Here is a 19779-nt window from a genome sequence, read left to right on the forward strand (position 1 = left end):
AAAGCGTTAAGTTAGTGTGCATACAAGCACTCACATAGACTGAATAATTCTCAGGAATAGTGGTGGGGGTTATACTAGGAGACCAACGAAAAGACGCAGTTTGTTGGGATTCGTTGGTGTTAGTTTTGAGTGTAGTGACTTTGTTCAAAAAACTGTTCAGGAGGTTTGCAATTTATGTTTTATTCTGTATACATGTATGAGAAACAATTATTAAAGACCTCTCCATACAAATACTTCATGATTCCATTACAAAATTACTAATCTTTCAACTATTTTATAAAGAACTATTAAAAATATTACTTGTTATAATGATAAATTAAATTCAAAATTATAACTAGAATTAATTTCAGATTGGCCAATTCCGTATTAATAAGATGATTTATGAAATTTGGATATGTTCAAGTAGGATAATAAGGGTTCTACGAATTTCATGTGACTAATAATGGGTGTTCTATTTTTTATTTTATATATACAAATAGTTTGTTTCATAACGAGTAAATAATGTATAATTATTGATTGCTGTTAGTAACATTTTTTGATGTGTTGAGTTACTGTAACTGGCTTTTTGTAAAACTCGAGAGAGCAATCTTAGGATGTAAATTTATCAAGCAGCATAGTCTTAGTTCATTGTTTCGCAAATCCCAACATTAGTAAGTTTATTTTACTTTTTTTTATTCTTTAGAAATAAAATTTTTTATTTTTGTAAAAAATTTTAATTTGGTGTAGTATAGAAGCTTAATGGTGCCCGAACAGGGACCACAAGCTTACAAATTGCCATTTTCAAATTATCATGGTATCAGTTTCACTTTTGACTATTTTTGTAAATGATTTCCAGGATTTATCATTGTTTGAATATCACTCAGTGAAATTTCATTGCATCATCACAAAAAATTACACATCAATTTATACATTTAAAAAAAAAACAAATCAATTTATACAATGAGTATAAAAGAAGTTTTATTGGGATATAGGCTCAAATTTTATACAAGTGATGTCAGACACCAATAACTCACCGGACCTTCAAAGAGTTACTGAACTAAGATCATCTTCCAAAAATTCCCCGACATTATTATTATTACCTTCCACATTCTGAAAAAATTCTTTTAAAAGTACAGAATAATTTAATTCAACTAGAAACAAACTCACACAGTTATAGAGAAAATACTAAATATTAAGTAATAAAACTCTTATTATTTTCATTATACACACATGATACTCAGCAATACATTTACCTCATACCTAATATATGAGTTAAGTTTGTATACTACTTAATTCTAATTATAATTAAATAATAAAGAACTGGCCTTATCACGTTGACTAGGACGATTAGGTTGAGTACAACCTACATCAGATGGGTTGGAGACCAGAAATAAGAAATTAAGAAAACCAATACATGCCATTAATAGACCAGGCATGATGAAAGAAAGACTCCAATCGATTTCAAGATAATAACTTGCAATCAATGAACCAATGATGTTACCGATCGATGTATGTGAATTCCATATACCAAATATCAAACCTAAATAACAAAAATTGAAGAAAAATTAATTAATAATAAAAATTTTAATTTTAAGAGCAGTCAAGGTTTCAGATTTTATCTTAATCTAAATTAAAAATTTAGTGTAAAACATTCTTAGTGTCAGGATGATTTGAATGAATATTTTACTGGAAATCTGAATAACTTGAAAATATGATGAACTGAAACTACATCCACCCATCATTTTGGATCAAAACTTTGTAATGCATTTTCCTTGGTTTACTAAAATTTTTATCAATTTCACAGTGGGTGCCACAACATATTACTTATACATAAGTTGGAGTTTAAGGGAGCCAACTTAAATTTCTCCTTCAAAGGAAGGTTCAATTTCATCTTTACAGTCAGAACATTGAATAACTGATCATAAGATATAAAAGGGTCAGTGAAGTATAAACCAAACATTTGTCTTCAACAGCTCTCATACAAATATGAATGGGCTGGGATGGAAATTTATTGACAGTGAAGATTGGAGGGGATGGAGCATTTGCCTTTACATACAAGTCATGGTCAGTAATGGCATGTCAAAACAAGAAGTTCATCATCGGTTGAAGAAAATGTATTATCAAAATGTCTCTCACAAATGAGGGGCATCAAACCCTCCAAAATTTTGACTAGACTGTACACACAGTTTGAGGATATGAGATAAGTCATGTGCCTAAGTCTAAGACTGGGCAAGCAAATTTAAAGGGAACATAAAGCTAAAGAAAATAACAGGCATTCAAGGACAAGTGTGATAGCGAACAACATTCAACTGATCCATGACCTCATTGAAAATGTGAACTGTTTCGGAAGTGGGTATCAGTCGTGGAATTGCCCATTCCATAATGATCACAGTATGCACAATATGTAAATTAAACAGTTTCCAAGACTTTTGACCTAAAATCAGAAACAGGCCCAACATCACTAAAGGTTCCTGACTCAATTTCAGCAAGAGGAAAATAATATTTGCATCAATTAGTCAAATGCGATAAGAAGAGTCCATTGTTTAATTCCTGAGTTGAAACCAACAAGTACAGTATGGTGCAGCAGTGGAGGGTCTTGCCCTGTAAAGGTGAAAATGTGTCTGTCAACTGGAAAAGTCTTCACAACAGTCAAAATCCCAATGGAACTTCAAGAAAACATAGAAGACCAATAAATAAATATTTTTGTACTTTTATTCTGTACTTATAAATGTTAAAATCGAAAGACTAGTTTATATTTGACTGACCTGGTATCCTCAAGAGCTTCACATCTGCAACTGATAAAGCTTCAATGTTAAACAAGGGTTGCAATATGGTCTTTACTGATCCCAGTTGTTACCACTTTCTTCAGTGGTTTTTTTCCATTTTCACTAAGATATTTTAACTTTATTTTCCTAACACTGTATATAGTTTTCCAGTAATTATATTCTTTCCTATCTCACTACATCTTTGCTTTAACCAGGATGCCTTCCTTTGCCCTTCACCGTCTTATTAAAAAAGTTGGAATAAAAATCTGCACTATTATAGTGATGTGGTTAAATGAGAGACTTATATTGACTGCTACACAAACTGGCTAACCATTTAAATTAAATAATGACCAAATTTTGTTCATTAAAAAATGAAACTTTTTTTACAAATAAAAACATCAATTTAAAATATACTATGAGCTTAATAAAAAACTGAAGCATATTATCTATATAACATTATAAAACATCTGTTACAGATAATGTCACATTGCCTGTCTGATCATTCATCATTCAAACATGGTCAAATTGATTTTAATGATACTTGCACCAAGAATTTTTATTTTGTTAGATGATTTCATTGCACAAACAATCAAATTGCTCATCATTTTATAAAAAAATTGTTGACTGAATTGCTTTAGTCTGCAACAAAATCTGACATTCTGTTTTGTTATGAAGTTTCCAAACAAAAATACAAAGCTATTCATCATTTAACAGTTTTTATTATGTTTAGATATATTGCTTTTTAAAGTTAATTATTACCTCTCAGGGGTCTCTTAAAATATCAGAATGAGTTTTCAAGATATAAAAATGGGCAATGTGATCTTCATTTGGCACCCACTAATATGAATTATAAACACTAATATTATCCAAATGCTGGTATTACAAATGCACTCTCTGTATAAAAATATTTAGTCACTTATTCTTAAAACACAATAATATCAATCTATATCGATAAACAGAAGTTCTCTTCAGGATGGGAGCAACACATTGGTGATTAAAGATTTTCTGGCAATTCGCTGAAATATATGCTAGAACAAAATTTGCTCTTCCTTTAGATATTTAACAGCCATGAATTTCCTATTCCTAAACAAAATCCTCGCTTACCCTCAGATGAGCATGAGGACATATCTAACCAAAGTGTAATTCATTCGACCAGATACCCCTTAAAAGTAACATAAACTAATTCAGCTAGCTACCTCTTTTCTCCTTTTCAAACCAGTTCCCCATAACAGCCACAACTCCAGGCCACCCAGTAGTTTGGACAATACCACCAAATATCTACATCAAACAAATTATACATACATGTAAATAAACGTAAATATACACCAAACAATTTATAATAACGAATAATAATGATAACAACACCACCACACAACAAATAATTTACAAGATGAATTGCAATCCTCTAACTTTAATCAACCTTTTTACAGCTATAACCATCTCCAGTTACAATAATAAATGATTTATCTCCTTCTTGGGAAGCAGAATGCTGCTTCCCAAGAACCACAGCAACAGCTAGTTATTTTACAGTCAATTATTCTTTAAGAATACATGCATCATATATATTTATTTTGAAGAGGAAATGAGGTTCAAAATTAAAGTTTTAAAAAACGTTTATTCTGAAATCAATGGTCACTAATAAAAAAAAAAAATACATCACATACATCATTATTAAAGGCAGATGGCCTTTTCATTCAAATTTGGACTGTTCTTATATTTTCACAATTCATACTTCAAAATTTACTATATTTATACCAACAATATTTAGTAGATAAAAGAAGCATTGTGTGAAAAAATAGTTAGTTATTATTACTTTCTTTAATAAACACTTCTCTTAGTTCTCTTTAACATTTAATTTTATGTTTATTTTTTTATAATTCGCTTTTAATTCATCAAGTTGTGGCTTTCTAATAGTTTACAACTCATCCCAATAAGTCAGAATAACACACACCAATACACTTTTCCTAGTTACAATACTGAGGTGTTGATTCAAATTTTTTTGAATTGTTGATTGATTTGAAATGCTTGCTTAGCTAAACCTATTCTTTTGTTAAAGTCTGTGAGACACTTATCTGTTGCTATAATTCTTGACTAACAGAAAATTCTTTAAGCCAGCAACTTCGTTATTTTTTTATCTTTAATTCTTTTTTTTCTTACTTATTACAATGTTTTTGTTTTCCAATTATTTACCTTAAATTTAAATTCAAGCATCTTTGAAAATATTTCTGCTACCTAGCACATATCTTCCCATGTTGGTTATTACTATTGTCATCTAGAAAGCAGATACAGTGCATCCATTTGACATTTGATACCCTTTTATTTCTTCAATTTTCTCTCCTACACATAAACTATACAATAAGGAGATAAGGGGCACCATATCTCGCTCCCTTCCTTAAGTTTACATCTTTTTTACTGTCATTAACTTCCACCTCTGCTTTGTGATTTGTAAATACTTAATAATCTTTCATTGATTTCTGATTTCTACATCAGTTGAAATAAAAACTCCTGAACTTACAATCAGATTTATTTAATTGATGAATATAACAAACATTCTTCTGTTAACTTTTCCAGGATTTGTCAGGGAAGCAATATCGTTTCTCTGGTTCCTTTAGCTGGTCCAAAATTGAACTAATATTCTCCTACATTTCTGTTGAATTTTCTTTTTATTATGTTCAGTATCATCTTGATGCATGCATATGTGTCAATCTAGACTTAGCCCGATCATTATCATTACCTTTCTTATTCTAATAATATTGTAACAAGACCAGTTTAATGGATCTGAGTAACAGAATCCTTTCAATTAAGAAGAAAGTATGAGAAAATAACTATGAAAGGAATCCAGAAGGGATCGTTTTCTCAGGCTAACAGGTCCGTTTAACAATTGTTCTTTGTAATACTATCAATGCCACACCTCCAACAGTTCTTGTTTAATGAGAAGGGTTACAGACCAGAGTAGGAATGTAGGGAAAATGTAAGGACATGGACGATAATTCTCATGCTTCAACAATTAAGGAATGTTGTGGTTCTGGAGGTTAATGTATACAAGACTGCTTGGACCAGGGGAAAATTCAATATAAAGCAAATGCTGTGAGGTATGTTCATTGTGATTATCAGTTAGCGTGTAGTAACAGTGCGTAAAGTGACATCACAAGCATTCCAATGTGGACAGTGGGTGAATCCAGGAAGTTGTTCAGCGAGTTATTGTTAGACAATCATAAAAGTGACAATATTAAACTCATAAATTTTTTGGGTAGTTGTGTAGTAAACAGGAAAGGTATATAAGTGAATGGAATTGTATGAACTTTAGACTGGTCTAATCTTATCTGGTTGTTAATACAATGCTAATTGTTAAAAGGTGTTAATATATTAGCAGTCACTACAATGAGCTTTGTTAACTGGACTGAATTCTGGGTTTTATGATTTATTTAATTACCTTTAAATATATCCTGTCATTAAAAATACTATTTTGTATGTAATTTATTATTATTATTGTTTTTGTTGTGGTTGTTATTATTATTATTATTGTCATTAATTATTACTATTATTGTCATTATTATTGATCGATTTGTCTTATTTTCTATATTCTTAAATTAATAAATTGTATTTATAAAAACATTTACACTTGTTAGTCTCTCAATATCCTGGTCGAGCTGTGAACACGTGACAATATAATAATAATTTCTAAAAAAAATTATTAATAAAATACCTTATTTACTACTTTTCCTTGAGGATTTTTTTATGCAAGTACTTCTGAAAAAAAGGCTTTAAATATGGAATATGTTTGTATTTTGTGTTCACACACACACACACACACACACACACACAACATAAGCTATAAAATGTAGTTTTGAAAAGTTCCCAAATATGTTGATTTTTACCATATACTTTTTCGCAATACACTATCTAAGATAAAGTTTCTGATTACAACTGTTTACATAAAATTTGTTATTGTGCTGTTCACCAATACATTTTTTAACTGAGATTATATACTTATATTATACAAACACATGATTCTCTGCAATGAGGAAACAATGATGTCTGCCTATGACAACTTCAGTGTTGCCAACTTATGAAATAATAATGTTGGACAGAAGTCACTGGTTTCCAAACTTTATGTATTTGTATAAATAATTTCATTTTTTTGTAGGGGAGAAGTATCGTAGTCTTGCACTACAAGCTGTATAACTAAGTAGTGTGTTTCAATCATCGGTCTCATTTAGTCTTCAGCCAACTATTTCTATATTTAAATCCAATTAAAAAGTCAAATTAACCCAGAAGCAATTAATTTTTTAAATAATACTTAAATATATAGAAATATAATTAATGTTATCATACCTGTACGAGTATAAAATATAACAGTGAATGAATGTTATATGTTTTTGCAATTCCCAGTAAATAACAAGCAACACCAGAGAATATCATTCCAAGGGCAAGGAAATATCGTAAGCTTACCCGTTCGGCAACAATACCACTGAAAAAGAAAACCAATATAATACTTCAAATTGCATTTATTTACAATTAATATTGTAAATGGTATAAATTTAAAAAATCATAGAGAATGTTTTTAAAAACCACAAGAATTATCTGAAGACAAGAAAAAATAACTGAAATCCTTTAATATTTATAGCAAAAATTATACAGGGATTTCATCCAAAAAATAATATCTTCGGAGTAATATCTTTGAGGAAAAAATATATAACATTAGATAAAAATTATGCTGAGATAGATAAATATAATGAGATAGATAAATATAATATATTATAATGATGAAGTAATAATTTTTCCATTGTGTATACAATATCATTTTTTTCTTTTATAAATAAGCTTTGCAGTCAATGCCTTAAAACCTAAAATGCTTTATTAAATGATCAGAAGAGAGGTTATTACTGAAAACAAAATAGAAAAAAAGGCAGTTGATTTTGTTACAAACTGTAACAAATGTTTTCTTTGAAGACAAAATATTGTTATGTTCAGACATTACCCCAGTTGAGTTTTTTATTTTCTTGGTACTGATATGCTCTCTCCATCAGTAAATCCAATTATTTTAACATATTTTCTGCACTTCCTCATACTTCTATGTAAAAGAGCCAATCAGATACAACTTCATAATAATTTTTTAACAGAGTCAAATGAAACAGGATCATAATATAATAATACCAAGAATTAAGAAATATAGTCAAAAGGAATTGTGAAAGGAATGTGAAATCAGGAATATTATTCAAATAAAGATAACATAATAGACTTCCATGACGTAGTATAATAGAACTGTTTTTGGAATGAGATATAAGTTCCTGCAAAGTCACAGCGAACTTAAACATGTCACATAAACTTTTCATCTTTCAAAGAAGACAACAGTTGATTGATGAATAATAAGTAAGGTTATTTAAATACATGAATATACAGATCAAGCCAGGGAATGTATAGTACTCTACACAACACAAGGAACCACTCCAACACTTGTTTGAAGGATCAAGGAAAACCATTAAGTATAAAAACTTTGATCAGAGCAACAGATTAATATGCAAAATTAATAAATAATTAAAGAAAAGCACATAAAAGTTTGCATTAATACATAACGGTAATAATTATATTTTTGAAACTGTGAGACAATCATTAAATTCTTGGCTACTACAGTGTATTGCATCGACGAAGGCTGCTTCAAATAATTTCTCTAGTGAAATTAACCCTCCAAAGGGAAGGATCACATAAGGTCAGGTCGAATCCAACCCACCATTTGTTTTCTTTATATTTTTGTAAATAAATTGAAGTTCAGCTTGTAAAAACAATTTTATTTACCAAAGTATAATAAAAAAACAGAAATTATTTTGTTGTGATTTGAAAAATCATCACAATTTTGAATTAAATTCGAACAAAAACAATGTAAAAATAATCGGATACTTAACAATTAATCACAATTATTTTACATTACTTTTAATGACGTTTATAATTAACATATTATTTTTAAAAATTACATAAGTTTGTTTAAATAAATTAAAATTTTTATTTGAAAAAATTTTTTAATTTTTTATTTCATTTATGTTTCACATTATTTTATTAAAAAAACAATTTCTTTCATAGAAACTTGATATGAAAGCTACTTATGAGCAATAACTCAAAAAATAAGAATTTTGGAACTCTTGAGTAAATTCAGGAACATAAGAAAATAATCAAACGTAATCTGAATCATCAGGATTGCTAACACATTTTGGGCACAAAATGATTTTGTGTTCCCCACATAACAGCTGTTGGATGTTGCACAAAATAATAAATTTCCCTTCCTATCCTTTGAAGGATCACAAAATTTGCACCTCCTTTTCACAAATGGATTACGTGTTGGTGGTGTTGATGCAGATGTTTCTGGCACTTCCTTACCCAAAATGAGTAAGGAATCAAAAGGATTGGGTAGTGAATCAATCGCAGTTTTCTTGAAATGCACTGATTTTATAGTCTTGTATTCATCAGTATTCAGTTAGTCCAAAAGCAAGATTTTTTATGAAGTTAGCATGATCATGACTGGAGAATTGCTCACAGTTACAATTCCATTTAAAAATCAAAGAAGCGTTTATCTGCTATGTTGAGGATTCCGTAGAAGTATCACATGATACTTCTGTGATACTTCTAAGCTCAGCTATAACCTTTTCAGGGGTACAAAATAGATGAACACCATCTGAGAAAACTACAAATAAAAAAAGATTTCTATCTAATTATTACTATTACATACCATTTTTTTAAATCATTATTTAGAGGGTAGGTAGTGCAAAAAAGAGATAGGTGTTGGTAATGTATAAAACATGTTTACAAATGGGTAATTCAATAAAATACATGGAACGAAAAGCTGAGAAAAGTATAGCATTAGAGGTAAAGTTGGGTCGGATCTGACCTGACACCAAACATGAACATGTAAACATGTAAGAGGAAGTACAATAACACTTACCAGAAAGTTGTGGCAGTGTGACGCTTTCCCTAAAACTGACTTGTAGGGTTCCTTGATGATTGAACCTTGTGAAAAATGGTGAAGGAGAGATGTACAAGGAAGATGACTGCTTGGGTCATATCTGACCTGTACCTTACTGTTAGAGGGTTAAAAGTAAAACCAGTTTGCAATTATTTACATCTATTTAATAATTATGTTGCTTAAATTGGGTTTAAAATAAATAAATCTGTTATTATAATTGTATATAATTTATTAAATTTTATTCTTTTTAAACAACATACAACTGTCACAGAGGTATAGGCCAAACTTAAGGGACTAATTCAAGAAATCAAAATAAACATTAAAGGTCATGTGTACAAGCGCCCTACCTCACTTCATTTAATTTCTGTTTTTTCCTTTTCCATTTTGTGTTTTTTCAATAGAAATTTTTATACCTTAAGAACAGACTAAGATATTTTAATAAAATTTGGTATACATGTACCTGAAAATATCTTCAACGAAATGAATAAGTTTAAAAATGTAAACTTTGAAAAAGGCAGCCATTAAAATTGTTTATCATCATTATCATTTTATTAGATGTGTTAAGCCTTTTATTGAGAAAAAAATTTCACCATGTTTGTACAAATCAGTTTATGAACAACTAAGGTATGGCTGAATTGTTTTAACTGGAACATAAAATTATGTACCTTTCCATAATTTGTGTCCGTTTTTACTTATGAATAATAAAAATCATTATTAGTTACTTTTAATTCACTTCCTTCACTAACAGAATTAAAAATGATTACTAATGATCTCTGTTGTTAGTAATTAAACACAAAATTATCAGACTACATAATTTTTGGGATCCACTTTAACAATTTCAGCCATATCTCAGCTGTTTATCAACTGATTTGAATAATGAGCTGTCGTTTTGTTCACAATAAAAGGCTTATAACTAATAAAAATAAAACGCATTTTGATAAAACTAACAGTTATCAAGATGTAAAAGATTAAAAATTTGATTTGGATGCCATCTTGAAATTGGTGAATGTGTATAAACAACTTAATTTTTCACTTATAAGAGAAATTTTGTATAAACATGTGTATCAAATATATAAGCATTCATCAATCTGATCTTCAGATTTTTCTTTAAAAAGCACAAAATAGTGGAGAATAGGGAAATAAAGGGAAAATTGTAATTTGTTTCATGGAACATTTTTTGTTCATTGAGATATGTAGAATCTAATATATATTTACACATAAAATGATAAATATCTTGCCAAAGCTAACTTTGACAACATTGATTCTACATTATATTTTTTCTTTTTAAAATTCCTTACTTATTTATAATGCAACTTATTATTTAAAAAAAAAAATTGTAATTATTTATAACAACCCAATATAATTTAAAATAAAAGCAACTTTATTTAAAGGAATTTTTTAACGAATAAACCCATAAGAAGCTACATTTAACAACATAGAATAGTTAATTCTTTAGTTTCTCCTTTTTGGATGTTTCAGTTTTATATTTGGCCCAGTATTCTTTCATTTTCTGTGTCTGTAGTTGTATACGTTTCTCAGGCCACTTTCTGCGAACTCTTCTGGTTTTTTCTGTAAAACTTTATAATTTTGAATATCTTTACTAAAGGAATCTCTATTGTTAATCATTTCATCTTAAATATTTAATTCTGTAATTCCTTTTTTAACTTCTTTCACCCACATAGAACTGTTTCTTAGTTTAAATATTTTAAAATAATTTTATATATATTCAAAATTTATAATTTTGAAATTTTTGAAAATCAAAGACAATGGAAAAATTCTAACTTCAGATTTGTTTTTAGCAAGCATTACAGAATAAAAACTTCATATATCTTATTAAGAAACAACAAATTATACTTGTCATTAATATTGAATAAAATTTGTTTCCCATTTACTTCATAAAAAACTATAAGTAAATACCAAAAAGAGGATACAGATGTAAAAAGGAAGAAATCCTAAAAAGAAAGCAGCAAAATTAAGTATAAAATTTACCAAAATCGGGTGGATTTCCTACCTAATAAACATAGCACCAGCATAAGCAAAAAGGAATGAAGAGTCCAAAGCACCGAGTAGTCTGGTTGCATCAGGCCCATCTATAAACACAAAAAAACATACACATTAAATGATTGTAATTTATACTTCTTTTAAATTGTAAGGAATTAAAAGAAATATTTTTAAAAAGACTGCAATCTTTGGATCAAAAGCTATAGTAGAATTGAAGTAACTTTTTTTTTTTTTAATGTAAAAACATGTAGCATTCTGCAAAAAATCAATCTACTCCGTTTTTAAACGATTTACTTCATAATATCTTACAGTCTACTTCTTGGTTTATAGATTACAAAATTCTGAAAAGCTAATAATTTGTTCATACCACACAGTTGCAGCAATATATCAACTTCCTAATAACTAACAAATAACATTTTTCAGTTATTATTTTAGGATAAATTTAAAAATTCCTTTGTAATTTTTCCATCAATACATTTATCTATTTCAGATTTCAATATTTTAATAATAAAGCGTGTTCCTATTTCATCAGCATTGAATATTTTCTCTTCTTTATAGCCATTAAATTTTCTACATCATAAAATTTTTAACCAGTCGTTTATAATAACGTAATCAATATCATTCACTTTTCTGGTACTTTCCTAACTGATCCCACAATTTTTTTTTTATAAAACTGATATTTTTTAAGATAATTAAAAAAATATTTTTATCCCCTCATCAATTTTTATACAGTCTTGTTTGCTCGAACTTGCAGAATCTTAATAAGCAAATAAAACTAAACATGTCAAAAGAAAATAAATCAATATCACCTTACATATTTCCTTAGTCCGTATCTCTTTTTACCTTACTAAAAGGAGCCATTTCATTTTCAAGTATGACAGTATTACACAACTCACCACTACATGTAGCAATTATTCTAGTATTGAAATATTTCTACTCTATATTATTAATATTATTCTCCATCATGTCTCTATTTAATAATTTATTAATTTTACTCTATTTATTAATTATCTATTTATTAATTTTACTCCATCATGTCTCTATTTAAAAGTGATAAATTATTATAAGGAAAATTTATATTGTAATTAATGAAGAATATTTTATTAATTCATCAAAAACATTATATATAAATAATTAATATTAAAATAACATAGAGATCAAAAAATTCTATCATATAATTGTAGAATAATATAATAATAGCAATAGTAAATTAATTGAATATAATGATGTCAATTAAGATTTTTACTTTATCTATTAAATAAAGTCATTGTTATCAATAATTCTATTTTAAGAAAAAAAATACATTAAAAATTATCTCCTGCCTATCACACATCATTCTTTTCTTAAACTGTAGAACTTTTTTGCCATCAATAAAATTTACCTTTCTGTTCCAGATTAATCTTTTAAACCTACTCAGCATACTTAAAATATCTTTCATATCTGCTTAATATCTTTGCATATCTGCTTTAATATATTCTACTTTTGTCATCCTCTATATCCGGCTAACATCTCTCATCATAAAATTAACTCAACCAAACATCTTAATACATCTCACAGACCTAGTTCACACAGACCTAGTTATCTTTACAAGGTAAACAATACTAAAACTGTCTCTACTCTATTATCATCTTAAAACCTTGATTCACCTAATTTTCAACACCTAACTGAATTCAGTTTAGAAATAAATAATTACATTAAAAGCGAAAGAAACAGGTAACACATGAAAAAGTTGGTTTTTGTGTACTTTATTCAATTCTGTAAAATTATAAAATGTAAATTCAGAACATTAGAAGACCAATTTATATTGTTTTAAGCAATTCGTACAGTCAGTCGGATACAGTTAATGTGTTGGCTAGTACACATGTTGTAAAGGAATTTTCAACCTGTACATGCAATACTTCATGATATGAAAATCTGTTTGGTATACTGAAATGAAAAAAAATTAAATAATAAGTTTTTTAATGAGGTGTAATTGAAAAGCAAATATATTAATATTCTAAATAAAAAGGATTTGTTACATTATGGTACTCATGGGAAAAATCAGCTTCAGCTGGTCGACGACCACATAAGACCAGTAACTACTGATGGAATTGATTTACTTGGGAAAGTAATAAAATGAAAAATTATTCAAAGTTAGAAAATCATCATTTTTATTAATTTAAGGAGTTCGAGGATCTATAGTTTATGGGGATAAAAGAAGACATAATGTCTATGACACAATAGAATTACTGATCCTGCAAGTATAACACTAAAAAATAATGGTCTATCCTTTGTTTAAAAAGAACGGCTAGAGAGGTAGTCTAATCCCCTAAGCACAACGACCTGAAATTTTTAACCATATTAAGTCACACAATATTTATAATAAGTCACTGAATAAATATTCAGTGTAAAATAAAAACCATAATATTGTGTGACAAATGTCACACAATATTTTGGTTTTTATTTACTTAAGGAAGACACAAATTAATTATTTCTGGGAGTGCAAATGGTCCATATTTTAAATTGATGTGGTTTTATTGCTGGCCATCAGAAACAGGATACTTTAAAAAAATAATAGTTAAACATTGCAACATTTTAACCTTTGTTAATTAAGGGAGCTATAGATGCTTCAGAGGCTTGGGAGGCCTCTGAGCCTGAACGTAGATATCAATGGAATTATGTCTTTATTTTTCCCTAAAGGTAAATCTGGTTTGTAAAAGGTTTGAATAGGCTAACATTTATATTTCTGTTACAATTTAAAAAAGAGCAGGAGATTCATGGTAGCAAGGGATTCTCTAATTTAAGAGAGAATTAAATTGAGTTTTCTGTTGACCCGCATAAAAAATTTTTTTTTAAAGTTTCTCAATTGTATCTGAACATAGAACATGAAAAAAAAAAGATTCAAACATCACAATGTTTAAATCTCAACCCTATTAATCAAGAGAAGAGGATTTATCAGAGCCTGCTGTCATATAAACCAACTTATAATTTCCCTGGACTCAAAGAATCTAAGTCCAGAGTTCCATTATCTCTGATAAACGGTTTCTTCACAGACATATTATTTATTTATTAATGACATTACCAAGGACTGGTATCAAAAAGCTAGTGAATAGATGGAGTGATACGATTCTTATAACCTATGTCACCAGCAGTGAAGTAAGAAGTAACTTTTAAATAGTGAAGGATTTTTTGAGATGGGATAAAATAAGATTTCAAACAAATTTTGCATAAATAATACATGCATACTAATATATATAATATTTTTAACTAATGTAGGCAGTTATTAGGTCTTGTAATATTTTCAGCAATTGTAAAATACCATGTGGGGTTAAAATTTTCAAATAAAATAAATTTTAAGTTCATTAGTTAATTAAATAATTTTTGACAACCGTTAATTTTTCAAAACTAATTTTTCTTTAACCGAATACATCATATGTAATAAGTAGTCTACAGTAATTAGTAGTTCTCGACTAACATTAACATGTTATACACAATGTTAACATATAGACAGGTACGTGAGAGAGGATTAGGTTTTCTTGGTAAGAAAATCATTTAGTAATGTAATATTATTGTCATCGAACAAGTGTGTTGAAATATTATACGTAAGCCTAGTTCCGTGATAAATAAAAAATAATTATTTTTTACATTACTTCAGATCATTAATTTCTCCTCGAATTCTCCTTGAGAATTCCAAGAATATAGTTTGGAGAACTATATTATGTGAAGAAACTTTGAGAGTCATGTACTTCTCATGTATGACATCATTTAATTCATTAATTTCATAAAATAAAATCATCTAGATTGGCGAGTGCAGAAATCCAGATTGAGCTACTAATCATAAAAAATTATTTTGTATACATTAATATAACAAATTATTTACGTTAACGGATGACAATTTACAACATAAAATCCACACAGTTAATCTATAATCAATAATTTTTAGAATGTTGTATTAAGTTGACAAATTATCTTTAATTTTTAACTGAAAAAGTGATAGTTTCACACTTGAACTTTAAAATTAAGTTTAATGACAATACAGTATTAATAATAATTAAATGAACAAAAAAGAAATTAATAATTATTTTCTTGAGTGGGCAATTCAAATAGTCTGTATTTTGTATCATAAATCTAAAAAAAACCCTTCATTATATTTTAATACCATTTTTTTATTTTAAATGCTCATAAAAAATAATTTAAATTACATTAGCCTCATTTAAGATTATGAGTATTAAACTAATTTACAGTACATTTTTATAATGCAGGTTTTCTTTTTGTTAATGCAATCTCATCACATGTTGTTTGTAACGCTAATGATAAAATTGCAAATTAAAATAATTTTAACAATTTCATGTCGTCCAATCACACAGTTACATTCTACATTCACACAGTTACATTACTACATTCTATATTTTTTTTAAATTAAAGGTATTAAAAAACTTTACATGTAAAATCTAATTTTATTGTACAGGTAATTATTGGCAGTATTATAATCTGTCCAATTTGGGTAAATGTGGTTTTCACTGGATCTTGACATTTTGACATCTAAGAAACCCAAAATACCGGATGGAAATTTTCCACATGATAATGTTCATATGTACGCGTGTGTGTTTGGTGTTGGCATTTAAATCACCTTATCATCAAAACTACTGGACCGATTTTGACCAAACTTGATCAGATTACTCTATATATGGGAAATAAATGCCAATAAATTTTCAACTTAAAAGGTCAGGTCAAAATCACACCCCCACCCCAAAAAATGCTGTTGTAGTCATTTGCTATGTTTGAGGTTGTAGGTGGGTGGTAGAATTAAATAAATGAATAACATTTAAAGTGTAAAAAAGTAACTCTGTCTGCATGCATCTCATACTAGATTGCCCGATTGACTTGGTACCTGGTGAATTAAGCTTTGCGGCTACACTGGTTTACCGACCATGCAAGCAAAATTTGTTCTACGTAAGCTGTGAAATTACATTAGTTTAATTACTGCCGACTGTCACCACTGGTACCACTGGTATCAAAAATGTGAACAACGAGATGATAATAATAAAAATTGTTATAATTTACTAGGAAGAGAAACTAGATAAGATAGTTGTATAAAATTTTATAAAAGAAAACTACTATTGTCAGATGCCATAACATAAGGTTTTATGTGAACAGACATACTGCACAAATCACTAATGAAAATGGCAAAGCCAATCTAAAGAATAACAAGCACCTTACATCAGGCTTTCTAGAAAAATAAAATGTGAAGAGGTTTTTATGTCGCTTTCTTCACTGAATTGAATACACTATACCGTAACAGCATGCCAAGCCTTCTGAAGTGCCAACGATGTTAGCCTTTTGAATAACAACTGGTTATTAACTACAGTTTTTTGGTGCATAGTGAACATCATTAAGATTGTTAAAGAACAACTGTTTAACGGAACTGTTAGCCTGAAAAAAGGATCTGTTATAGTACCCTTCTGGATTCTTTCATAAATATTTTCTCATACCTTCTTCTTAATTGGAAGGAATCCGTTACTCAGACTGTTATACTGGTCTGTTACAATATTATATATATAGGTTAAATTATAGTATCAAGGTGACATAAACAGTAACATAAGCCATGTGCACCTGGCAATCACTTACTTTCTAAGTAACCATCTATTTCTCAGAATTAATGTTACAGCTTAAGCCTTTGTCTTAGTAACATATTTTATTTAGTTCTGCTATAGCTCTCATCCATAAAGGACCTATTTTAGTACTCATTCGTTAAACATATAATTCTGTTAACATCTTACTGTAATATTACATTACAAGTATGCTAAATAATAATAATTAACATAGAAATATAATTAAATGTATATATATATGAAATGGGATTACAGGATTTTGATTCCCAGTGAGGACCCCAAAAAAATGTTATTTTATTATTTATTATCATTTTTGTTGACTTCTTTTATTTTAATTGTAATGTAATTATGTCTTTACAATCTAATTAATTCTATTTTTCTATTTACTTACACTAGCACACAAATAAAACTTGATATGATAATTTTATTATTTAATTCAATAGATAATAAATAAATATTTAATTTAATTTACGTAACTGAACTGCATGATAATTCTTGTCCAGAGTGATAATGGCTACATAGTTTTATATTAAATATTTTAAAATTAACATTTTTATAATTATTAAAAAAAAGAAACAAAGAAAATTAACTGGCACAATGAAGGGACTGCTTAATTAAAAAAATCAGAGAAAATACAGAACTATGTATTAATTAAGCTACGTGATAATTAATTAACATTCTTTTATTAATCTATCTTTTACTTTCCCATCTAGATAGCGCTGTAGAAAAGTTAGAGCTCTAGAAGGGAAAGAATTGTAGTCAGTCCAATCGGTTTTCACTGGATCTTGACGTTCTGACACCTAAGGAACCCAAAAAAGTGGATAGAAATTTTCGGAATACTAATGTACACATGTGTGTTTGGTGTTGCCCTTTAAATCACCTTATATCACCAGAACTACTGGACCGACTTTGACCAAACTTTGTCAGATTACTTCTATATATGGGATATTTATGTCACTAAATTTTCAACTTAAAAGGTCAGGGGAATGGGGCTGAAGAGCTAGGTCACCCACAAGATTTCTCCAAATTGAGGTCACATTTTTCTTAGGGACATTAGTTAATGATTAAAAAATAACAATATCTGCAACAAAAAAACACTTGCAAAATCACAAACTCAAAAAATGCTCTAAACTAGTGGCTTGTGGGCATACTGCACCAATTAGTCCAGCTGTCACTACAAAGAGCGCTAGTGTTGCAGTCCACCATCTTGGAATTTCCCTTTTCCCTTGTTCTCTTGAACTTGGAAATTTGAAATTCCACAGGGTTGCCAACCAAATCATTTATTACACTTTAAATATTAATTATTTATTTTACTTAATTTAGTAATATTTCAAAGGTTGAGGCACTGATGTACACCTGTTATAGTCATCTGCTATGTTGTGATGGCACAGGTGAACGGTAGAATTAAATAAATGAATAATATTTAAAGTGTAAAAAAGTAACTCGGTCTGGCTGGGTCTCATACTTGATCTCCTGATTGACTTGATACCTGATGCGTTAAGCCTCGTGGCTATGCCGGTCTGTTCACCATACAAGCAAAATCTGTTCTATTAAGTTGTAAAATTACATTAGATGACCGATGCAGTTAGTACCAACACACCAGCACGAATTAAATACGTTATGCGCTTGTGCTTCAATTATTATCATTGAATTAAATAAACAAAAAAAATAGTTAAATTATATTTAACTATAATGATAAATATTTTAAATTAAGTTATGTGTGTGTGTAAGCCATACATCAGAAACAACCCACAGTTATAGAACTTTCCCAGAATGCGGCTTTAGCTGCATGACACGTAAGTCCTACAACTGTTTTAATTTTTTTTTTTATTTTACACAGAAGGATTTTTTTGTAATTTTCTCTTTTTCTTACAATACATTTTTTCATAACAATATTTTTTTTTAAATTAAGACTTTTACTTTGCAGCCATCATACTTACAAATGTAATGGCATGTGAAATTTAATTAACAGTTTCATACTACTACTATATATATATATATCCCACCTTTGACCTGATTAGTGACCCCAACTGGACAAGGGGTAATCAAGATACTTTTTTAGCCTTAATGAAAAGCAGTGCACCAAATCAGGCCAACTTATTAAAGTGTATAATAATACATATAAAGTGTTATTATACACTCCAATAAATAACCTTTTATGTTCCCCCCCCACCCAAAAATGGCTGAATGGGACCTGTACTTAAAATATTAATTTTTTTAAAATTCAACTTTTAATATTAAAAGTTCATCTGTATCTAGTATCAATGTAGATGACACTGGAACTTTTTAAGAAAGGATGTTCTAATGGAATCCAAATTGAGAATTTAAAAAAATTTGTATAACTTCTGATATTTATCTGTTTTTCAAGCCGTAGCTGTTATTAAAAATGTTATTTGAGGTTGCTGCCAAACAATGGGGTTAAACAGAACCACACTACTTTTAATAAAAATTTTGTCTTTTTTTCCAATTTTTCTCTGAACACGATATG

The 19779-nt window shown here is 28.6% G+C and overlaps 1 protein-coding gene across 4 annotated transcripts in view; it reads right to left on the minus strand.

Moving 5' to 3' along the window:
- The window catches only part of MFS16 (major facilitator superfamily transporter 16), a 119235-nt gene that overhangs the window by 70381 nt on the left and 29075 nt on the right, over window positions 1-19779 (minus strand). For all 4 annotated transcript variants that reach the window (XM_075378337.1, XM_075378339.1, XM_075378338.1 and 1 more), the window contains exons 3-6: window positions 11711-11789; window positions 7080-7215; window positions 3941-4022; window positions 1305-1519 (exon numbers count right to left, since the gene is read on the minus strand). In XM_075378337.1, the coding sequence (XP_075234452.1) occupies window positions 1305-1519; window positions 3941-4022; window positions 7080-7215; window positions 11711-11789 (512 nt within the window). The remainder of the gene's footprint in view (window positions 1-1304; window positions 1520-3940; window positions 4023-7079; window positions 7216-11710; window positions 11790-19779) is intronic.

The sequence above is a fragment of the Lycorma delicatula genome, chromosome 11 (assembly GCF_047948215.1).
Source record: "Lycorma delicatula isolate Av1 chromosome 11, ASM4794821v1, whole genome shotgun sequence".
NCBI classification, from domain to species: domain Eukaryota; kingdom Metazoa; phylum Arthropoda; class Insecta; order Hemiptera; family Fulgoridae; genus Lycorma; species Lycorma delicatula.